This window comes from Gossypium arboreum, chromosome 9 (genome assembly GCF_025698485.1).
Source record: "Gossypium arboreum isolate Shixiya-1 chromosome 9, ASM2569848v2, whole genome shotgun sequence".
Taxonomy (NCBI): Eukaryota; Viridiplantae; Streptophyta; class Magnoliopsida; order Malvales; family Malvaceae; genus Gossypium; species Gossypium arboreum.
In genome coordinates, this window is record NC_069078.1 from 7,216,937 (window position 1) to 7,227,172 (window position 10,236).

The following is a 10,236-nucleotide window of genomic DNA, read 5'->3' on the forward strand; positions in this document are numbered from 1 at the left end:
TCTGAATATTAACATCTAATTTAAAATGTATTTTTTCCTCCTCCAGTTGTCCTATTCTCTTTCCTCGCTCCGAATTACTCTTTTCAAAATCCTACTTTATGATCTCTAGCTCGGATAGAACCACTTGCAAGTATTCTTACATCGATCGAGCACTTTCTTGACTTGGCCCGAGAATATTGTCATTGATTTTTTTACTCCACCACCCATTATAATCGTGGGTCGTCATTGGAACTGCAGCAAATCTTTTCATCCGACGGGTCTAGTTCCAAGCATTAGACATTTCTCGAACCTTTTTTCTTGTAGTTATCACCCTTATATAAAAACTCGCATTGAGCTAACCCCTGTGTTACTGGTCTGAACTATCTCGATCTGTATTGCCTCAACACCAGTAGAAGAGCATATCCGACAGCCACCCAAATCTCAAGTAGAGGGACCCAGTCAAGGTCCCCACACCAGTACAGAATATCATCAAAGACCATCTAAGGGGCTCTCCACTCGACGTCCTCTTCTTGGAGATTTTGGAGGATCGCTATCCATTTTTCCTCTGATATGTCATCCCGCGTCAGTATAGCAATTATTTCTTTTGAGAATAATTCTCGGGGAATACCCGATAAGAAACTGTCTACTTTCCAGAAATAACTGTGAAACTAAGCTAGCAATAGTTACGCACATTCGATGAATCTTCCCTCCCCCGCTCTATGACATGCATTCAAAGATCTAAATGTTTCAGCAAAAATTGCGGGAATAGACATGACCCTCTTATCAAATTGGTCGAACAAATCTAAAACCACCTCATCTACGTGCCTTAACACTTTAGGGAAAACCATCAACCCGTAAATGCTCAAAGCAAAGACGTCGACCTTTTTCTTCATATCTGGGTGTGCCAAAATCAAATCTCGCAAACTTTTTCAAGGAATACATTTGCTTTCTCTTTTTTGCTTAATCCGAGCCGCCACCTATTATTCACTTATTCTCATTATATTCATTAACTTTTTTACGAAGGTCAGGACATTGACAACTCTAAAATAGGCCTTGTCAGCTTGAATCTTCGAAAAACGAAGCAATACTGTATACTCTTCCACAGTAGGCACCAAATCTATCTTTCCAAAAGTAAAACAGTTGTTGGCAGAATTTCAAAATTGAGCCAGAACTCAAAACAAGTGTTTGTCCACCTTGATGTTGAGTAACTAGGGCAGATCACCATAATTACAAGAAAATAGCTGCTTGATCTCATCGTCCCAACAGACCTATATCTCTTTCAATTCCTAGAGATCGTTTTGTGTCACGCTGATACGAGTGAAGTTCCATAATTTCAATGTGTACCCTTTTACCAAACTATCACATTTCTCTAATTGCATTTTCTCTGACCATATTCGGACAGCCGCATTATCTTCCACTTTATCAAAAAATTCGTTCTCCATGGCAATCTATCTATTTAGTAATCAAACGTGAATCAACACCTTTTTGCAAGGGGCCAAAAAAGCGGAGGGGTCTAATGCAAATAACTAAAAACACGCGGATCCTCCAAGCGGACAGGTCGAATCTCGGGTCAGCCGCTAGGTTAAAGGCAAAAACAGTTCCATTTTAAGGCTACTAGAATCAGCCTTAAACAGCATCATTTCCTATAGCCTAAAAAAAACATTCCAACCTTTTCTTTCAAAGCAAAAGAAAAAAACTCTCCCCTCTCTCAATCCTCTTGGCCGGCCATGCTCCAGTCGCCAGACCACCGTGGCAGCCGCCTGTTGCCGGCGATGACGTCGCCGTCCACAGTGGCTGAAAAATCAAAAAAAGGTCATTTTTTACTTTTCGACTCCCCAAGCCTAAAAAGGATCGTTTTTTATCGAAAAGGACAAACCTCGACCTCCACAGCAGCGAAAACACAAAAAAAAAAACTAAGGTTAGACTTTTTCTTTTATTTTTTGTTTTCTCTTTAAAAAGAAAAATAAGCAAAATAAGAAATGAAAAAAAATGTAGAATAAAAGACCACCTTTTAATTCTTTTTTCTGTTTTTGATTACTCTGTGTATGTTCGTAAAAAAAAAGGGAGAGAATACATTGTGTTCGTGGCGTTTATAGTCGAAATTACACTACTTTGTTACAAAATTTTTGTTTGTTTGTTTTTTGCTATTGTTTCTGTTGTTGTGCTGTCTTGCTTGTAGATACGAAGGCCAACTGTAGAGGTATGGGTGCGTAAGTCATAAAGGTGTTGATGTGGCACGGAGGCAATGGCGTGCCTAGGGTTTCTGTTTCTGCCGTAATCATTTAGGCTGTGGGCCATAAGATTGGGCTTAAGGTTTTTGTATTTTGGGTTTTAAGTTTCGGTTTGTAAATTGGGTCGATAACATTTGGACTGTTAATTATTTTGGACTTTATTTTTGTTTATTTTTGGGTTTTGGGCTCAGGCTAAATTGGCCCATTACAGTACCATTGTAGTAATTACTATTAATCTTACATTGCTACGAAAATAAACAAATCATCATTAAGCATGAAAAGGTTAATCAATTTAATTATGATCCCTATCCAACAAACAACGGCAGTTTATTACAAGGCATAAACATGTAAATACAGCCAATGCATCTTTACTGCTTCAGATTTTCCAACAGCTTTTGCAACCAGGTTTCCTCACAGTATTATTGTATGATCTGAACCTTTCTACCTTTCTTCATGTGCCTAAAATCCTGAAGAAGATTAGTTTTGAAACTTACTTAAGTTATACATGCATGGCTACAACAATTTCCTACTCCGGAGTTATTAAGTGCTTGAGTGTCAACCATGAACTTCTTCTAGAGTTTGATAGTGATAGCTTCACATCATAACCTGTGAGACACCTTTTAAGACCCAATAGCCCGAAGGGATCAAATACCTTACAGGTTGGTATGAATTGTGAAACTAAGCCTATGAGGCATAACTTAAGGTATAGCTACAACTATCCCAAAACAGTTTCAAATGTCCTCTTCACTAAATCATCAAAATTTGAGGTTGCAAGGAAAACTCCCTATCATTAGCATGCATGACAAAGAAAACTGCATACATGAAGACCTTTGCTGCCACTGGCACAAGAGAATACATGCACTACAAACTTCAGGTTGGATTTAACCAATTGGAACTTACCAGCACCATTGCTGACATAGTCTACACTATGACACCTTCAGCAGTTGATGAAAAGCTTCTTGAGGTATGTCAACAGAACCAACTCGCTTCATTCGCTTCTTTCCTTCCTTTTGTTTCTCCAAAAGCTTCCTCTTTCGAGTAACATCCCCACCATAACACTTTGCGAGGACATTCTTTCTCATTGCTGAGATTCTGAATCCAGTAAATAAAGGCTTAACCAATGAACATTATATAGTAGTTAAAATTTTTAAGAAACTTAAGGAATGAAAGACACATCACTTACGTCTCCCTTGCAATAACCTTTGATCCAATTGCAGCTTGTATGATTATCTCAAACATTTGCCTAATCAGAATTGGACCATCAGTATTAACAATAATCTAATTCATGTGAAACTCATACTAGACTTTAAAACAACAGACCTGTCGATGAATTTCTTAAGCTTGTCCACCAGTTCACGACCAACTCGTTGTGCCTTCAAAGAGTGAACAATTGTCGCCATGGCATCAACTGGCTTCCCATTTAAGAGGATATCAAGTTTTACCAAATCAGATTGTTGGTATCTGTAAAGAACATCAATGACATGTCAATAATAGGAAGTAAGAGACTCCTGTTGTTGGAGGCATAGGAAAAAAATATGTCAGCAAAGGTTTCATGACATTGAATGTCCAATCAGAAGTGTGTAAAATGCCAGAGGACCAGCACTTTGGAGATTTCACTGAAAATTTAGGCCAGATCAAGAGACAATACTCATTGCTAGCAGTCCGAGGTAATCAGGAAATCTATCTAGCAGAAACCAGTTCTATGTTTCACCACTTGCTCCCCAAAGTGCTATTATAGGACATTAAACAGCATATTTGCGAGAGAAAAAGGCAGAAAGAATCTTACTCTGAATCTTCATAATCAAAGGAGGCATATCCAGATGTTATACTTTTCAACTCATTGTAAAAGTCGACAACAATTTCCCTCAGAGGTAGCCGATACTTCATAAAAGCCCGTTGACTGCATAAAAGGAATGGCTGTGCATGAGTACTGGAAAGCTTATGACATGGCATTTTCTCAGTGGTAAAAATTTAAAACTTCTAATCCTTCTAATCTAATGAACAAAAATGCCCAAGTGGATTTCAGCTTAAAATTATATTAATACCTAACTTGCTAAATTGATGGAAGATGGAGAAAAAAAAAGAAGAATGTTTCAGAATATTCGTTGAATGCACAGCTACAACTAAGAATAAAGAACCTGAATTTCCACATCATATAATTTAATATTTCATTGATTAATTCAAACATGAGAATGAACCAGTAGATTTTTCTGCATTAATGCAAAGATAAGTAGAAACCATTTTATCGAAGATTACCACTGACGAGTTAGAAAAGCAAAGATTAAAGAAATCGCAATGGCAAAAATCACCTGTCAATGAATGAGTACTCCAGCTGTTGGCCTCTCCGCTCCGAGCAAAGTGTAATAACAGGCCCCACATACCTACAAGAAAGCAAAAACACCTAAAAGGATAAAACCTTTTCATGCTGCAGAAAATAGATAGCAAAGGGGTACGGGAGCTTACTCACTAGGAATAATAATAGTTGCTATCACAGTAGGTTCCCAACAAGCTGTAACTCGTTTCTTGGGATCTGAGGACAATGCAGCAGGATTCTGAACTTCTACCTTACTACATAAGATCAAGATATATAAAACATGTCAAAACTCAAAACCAACTTCACTAAGCCTATTTCTCTCCAAATAAAGATTGAAAAAGGCCACCATAGTATGTACCTTCCATCAGAATACTCAAAAATATAAGGAACAGTTGGAACAGTGGAAATGACATGAGCTTCATGCTCCTACGTCCATAATACAAACTGTTATGACATGCAAATAGAGAAAGAATATTTTTCTAAAGGAAAAAATGGGGAAAATTACCTGTTCAAGTCTTTGATGAAAAACATCCATGTGAAGTAAGCCTAAAAACCCACACCTGCAGGAGGAATACAGGAGACGCACTACAAATTATTCCATTATAACAATGCAAGTCTCCATAATTAAATAGTAGAAGAAAACTGTTTGACTATTGGCACTTAGAGATAAGTCACAAAATATAAGACAGCACACCTAAAACCCAGTCCAAGTGCTGTGCTACTCTCCTTAGTAATAGAGACGCTGGCATCATTGCATGTTAGTCTCTCTATAGCATGGTTAAGTGCATCAAAATCAGATCCATCTGCAGGATAGAGACCAGAAAACACCATATGTTTTGCGGGTTTGAAACCTGCGATTTAGAAGCATAGCAAATATAAAAAAAGGGTGTCTATTTTGAATAAAAAAGGAAATAGGAAGTACAGTGTATCAAAAAATAACAAAAGATGAAGCCTGATGATATACCGGGAAGGGGCTCTACAGTAGCCCGAGTGTGATATAGCGTGTCCCCAATACGCGCCTCTTTTGTGGAACGCATGCCAGTCACCACATATCCAACTTGACCACTTAGAAGGACTCCAGTGGGAGTAAGTTCTGGATGCATGATCCCAATATCCAACACTTCATAAGTTTGACCAGTTGCAGCAGACGAAATCTTATCACCTTTACGTAATGCACCATCAACAACAGCAACATGGCAAATTACACCTTTGTATTCATCATAATAGGAATCCAACAGAAGCATACGTAAAGGTGAACTGCTGCTTCCAGGAGGGGGAGGAATCCTCTCTATGACTGCTGGAAGGACATGCTCAAGCCCCTGCCCTGTTTTAGCAGATGTTAAAAGGGCATCACTAGGGTCAAGATCAAACATTGATTTTAACTGAGCTTTGACACGATCAGGGTCAGCAGTAGGCTGGTCAATCTTGTTTATGACAGGGATTATAGTCAGGTTAGATTCAAAAGCGAGATAAAAATTTGCAACAGTTTGTGCTTGAACACCTTGGGCTGCATCAACAACCAAAAGAGCACCTTGGCAGGCTGCCAGAGATCTAGACACCTCATAACTGAAGTCCACATGTCCCGGTGTGTCGATCAGATTTAGCAGAAACGTTGATGGTTCATCAATATTACCATCATTGCATCCATGGAGCTTGTATTTGTGGAACATAGTCGCCGTTTGAGCTTTAACTGTTATTCCCCTTTCTCTCTCTACCTAATAACATCAGAAAAATTATCATCAAGTTTACACCTTTAAACCAAAGCTAAACTCAATCCTTTCGTTTTCTTTTTTACAATGTAAACCAAATTAACGTTCATATGAAAAAATAACAAACACCCGATTCTAGTTTCTCTTTAAACAATAATTGCAATGTCAATAGCTGGCCTTTTAATCAACTTCTCAAAACTAAGAACCATTTGAAAAGCAATAAAAAAATCTTTAAAAAACCACGCACACACATTTCAGGTCTTAATCCAAATAAAGAAGTCTTAATCTAAACAATAAAATTTACCTGTAACTTGTCAAGATACTGAGGCTGACCGTGGCCTCTCTTAATTGTCCCAGTAAGCTCTAACAGTCTATCAGCTAAAGTAGACTTTCCATGATCAACATGGGCTATAATTGAAAAGTTCCTAATTTTTTCAATTGGGTATCGACTCAAATCTATTGGAGCAGATTCTTTGCTGTTTTGACGAGAATGAGAGCAAAATCTTTGACTTAATCCAAAAGCATCAAATGGGTTGTTGATTGAATAAAAGGGAGATAAGTATTTTCGAGGTTTAAGGGTTTTTGAAGCTCTGAATAAGGAACCCATTTGAGGGTTTTAGAGAGCTTTGCGGGAGAGAGAGAGAGAACGATGGTATAGCCTGCACCACTCTTCGAAATAAATTTTGGTTACACCACGCAGAACACGCCGTCGTTTCTCTTTTCATTTTTGTCTCAATACCAATTTTTACCTTGTCTTCTTGGAGTTGTAAATTACTTTGAAAATTTGAGGGTAAATTCCTATTTGGTCACCTAATTTTTTGGAAAATTTTATATCAGTCACTTCAAATGAAACCCTTACAATTTGGTCACTTAACTTTTAGGTCACTTTCATTTTAGTCACTCAAGCGTTAAATCTCTAACGTCAGTTAGTCATACACACTATATCATGTTTATACTTTCATTTTGGTCACCCAATTTTTAGGCTGCTTTCATTTTGGTCACTCAAAAAAAAAAATTTAAGTATTGATTGGAGGAAAAAAAATTAAAAATTAAAGTGAAAAAAGGTAGAAATTAAAATAAAATACAAAAATTGTCAAATTGTACTTGTTTATCCTATTTTCAAGTCTAAATTTTTTAATATTAAAATATTAAATTTCAAAACATTAAAATAAATCAAATAAATTTTTGAAATTTTTATTCATTATTAAATCGATTTGTTACTATAATATTAAAATTAATTAGTTTATTCTCATTTTAAATTTTAAAATTATATTTTACGATTCGAGATTATCCTTAATAAAATCAACTCATGACCTCATATTTAATAATTGTTTATGAAACTTAAAATTTTGTTGATTATATAATCTTGAATCTTTCATGCTAAGCTAAAAATAAAGGAAAATATACTTGTAATTAATTAAATTAAATGTTTGTTCTTTGTTTGGGTAAAGAAGTGATGAAAAATTATGAGTTTTGTTTGGGTAAAAATCATGAGGTGTAATGTTGTGGGTGCTCTCCTCATCTCTTAACCATGATGTTGGAGGTTCAATCTTCATCTATGGGAATGGAGCACATTTCATACCTCTTCAGAGAGCACCTGCAACAAAGTAGTCATTATTACTGGCGATGGACACCTTAGTTTCGACAAAAAAAAAAAGGAAGTGAGGAAAAAAACTATGACTTTTTCACTTTAATTCATTGTTATTTAGTTTCTACTATTTTTTCACTTTAATCTTTGATTTTTTTTACTCCATTCAATACTTAAAAAAATATATTTTAGGTGACCAAAATGAAAGTGTAAATATTATGTGATGTGTACAGTTGACCGTTGTTAAAGATTTAACGTTTAGTGATTAAAATGAAAGCACCCTAAAAATTAGGTGATCAAATTACAAAAATCTCATTTTGGATGACCAAAATGAAACGAGTAACTAGCTAAACAAATTACTTTAAATTGAAATATGAAAATATAAAATATTTTTAATAATAAAACACCTACTAAATTAGCCTAAAATATGATTTTCAAAACATTGGTGTGCATTTGGAAAATTCTAGAAAAATCTATTCATGAGTTGAAGAAAATTTTTACATTGAGTTGAGAATCAACAATACAACATATATTTAGAAAGCATAAAAATCATAAATTTGTTAGATTCATACAACAATCCATCTAATTAAGTTTGAATCCAAATTGAAAATTTACATCAATCTTTAATAAATATTAAAATTAACCTTTAATTAAATAATAGCGTCCGAACACTTGTTCCTTTTTTGAAATATATCTTAAAACCATAGCAGCAGGGAGCATCCTGCATTCATCAATAAGCGGAGATAAAATAGAATTACATAACTTCACATTAGGATAATAGTTATGGCATCTTTTCCAGGGTTCCCAAATGAAGACCTGTCCGTATTGAATTTGAAACAACCAAGAGCTGGAGGAACCCAATGGAAATTTAATAGAAGCTGCCAAAGCAAAAAACTCACCAGCACCTTTTGTTGCTCTTTTAATCAAACCCTCAATTTGTCTTTAGCCACCGAAAATAAAAGCATTGCATTGTAGCTAGATTTTGCAGAGAATGACTCAAAATTTATTTTTACTTGTGTGTTGGATTTGTGGTTATTCGAATTCATATTTAGATCGATTCATAGTATGAGAATAACAGAGAAGATCGTTCGATTGAAAGCTAGAATTATTGCTATAAATATCACAAATCATTTGATCTTTAAATTTTTAATTTTCACAAAAAAAATTATTTTAAATTAGACTTTTTCCAATAGAAAGAGTTGTGGATGTTGTGAGAGCCAATTCACCTAGTCAAGGTGGAAAGCCCAAGGTTACAAAGAATGAGGATGAAAGGAATATAAAGGCTGGAGGTTAAGAGTGAGTTAATAAATGGCTAGTTTGGTAATGTTTTTGAAAAGTGCTTTTAAAAAGTGCCGTGGAAAAGTGCTTTTGAAAAGTACTTTTGAAAAATTTTGTTTAAAATTTGAGTGTTTAACATTACTTTCAAAAAGTACTTTTTGAGAAATAAAATATCTATTTTAGACATGTTATTATCAAGTAACAAATATATATTTAAATAATATTTAAATTAGTTAATATTATTATATTTTAGTAAGAATATAAAAAATTATATAACTTCTTGTTAATATTTTAATAAATAAAATATAAATTTTAAATATTTTAAGCAATAAATATTAATTATTTATAAAATTTAATTAGAATATATAAACTATATTTTAAATATTTAAATATAACTATTAAATATTTATAATTAGTATTTTAAAGAAATTATTTTTAATTAATGATTTTAACACATTTGTAATTGAGTACCAAGAAAAAAATGAGAAGTACTATATTATTGGAGAGGTGAAAAAGTAATTAAGCACTAAAAGTGCTTTTAGGAGAGGAAAAGCTAAAAATTTTAGCTTCTCCTTTTCAGAAGTGCTTTTCAAAAGTACTTCTGAAAAGCTAAAATTTCAGTAAAAGTAGCATTGTTACATGACTTTTCTTTCAAAAGTGCTTTTGGAGCCGGAAATCTTTTGAAAAGCAATGCAGAACTGGCCCAAAGTGGAGGCCTGGTATCTTAAGAAATTGATCATTTCTTCCTTATCCTTGGAAGTATTTATAAGGTATTAAACTTGCCATTAAGTCATCATTATAGAATGTATAGAGTGGATGTCTTTAATACTCTAATTGTTAACCTTCTTAAGTTCGGATAGTAAAAGGTTACTTTCCAAAGCACAATCTAATATGAAATACCACTGAATTTATTTTAATATTAACAAAATATTTATATAATTTTATTTATAATTAAAATAAAATAAAATATACTTTATAAAATTTTCTTAATAATTTTACTTTTACTTTAAAATATATATTTATTACCTTAATAATTCATAAGAGAAATCATTTTCTATAAAATGAATTCATAAGAGAATTAATTCATCCGTTTATGATCAAATTTAAATAAAACATTTCATATTACATAATAAAATA

General features: G+C 33.9%; 1 protein-coding gene across 2 annotated transcripts; it reads right to left on the minus strand.

Moving 5' to 3' along the window:
• Nucleotides 1-2,478: 2,478 nt before the first annotated feature.
• On the minus strand, nt 2,479-6,979 carry LOC108454021 (translation factor GUF1 homolog, mitochondrial). 2 transcript variants are annotated; one of them, XM_017752310.2, is made up of 12 exons: nt 6,538-6,979; nt 5,489-6,239; nt 5,219-5,375; nt 5,030-5,084; nt 4,883-4,950; nt 4,674-4,778; nt 4,520-4,591; nt 3,997-4,110; nt 3,531-3,671; nt 3,394-3,453; nt 3,111-3,302; nt 2,479-2,669 (listed from the first exon to the last, which is right to left on the minus strand). In XM_017752310.2, the coding sequence occupies exons 1-11, from the start codon at nt 6,838-6,840 to the stop codon at nt 3,137-3,139; spliced, it is 1,992 nt and encodes a 663-aa protein (XP_017607799.1). In that variant the 5' UTR covers nt 6,841-6,979; the 3' UTR covers nt 2,479-2,669; nt 3,111-3,136. The 2 variants fall into 2 exon arrangements, with proteins under 2 accessions (XP_017607799.1, XP_017607800.1); XM_017752311.2 differs by having other exon boundaries at nt 2,479-2,677.
• Between the last annotated feature and the right edge of the window lie 3,257 nt (nt 6,980-10,236).

Bases quoted from the DNA above. Each gene is read 5' to 3' on its own strand.
- LOC108454021 (XM_017752310.2), bottom strand. From the start codon at position 6,840: ATGGGTTCCTTATTCAGAGCTTCAAAAACCCTTAAACCTCGAAAATAC. The intron at 4,779-4,882 runs GTACATACTATG...GATCTTATGTAG, and splicing joins TTTGAGTATTCTGATGGAAG to TAAGGTAGAAGTTCAGAATC. The intron at 4,111-4,519 runs GTGATTTTTGCC...CCTTTTATGCAG, and splicing joins GAGTACTCATTCATTGACAG to TCAACGGGCTTTTATGAAGT.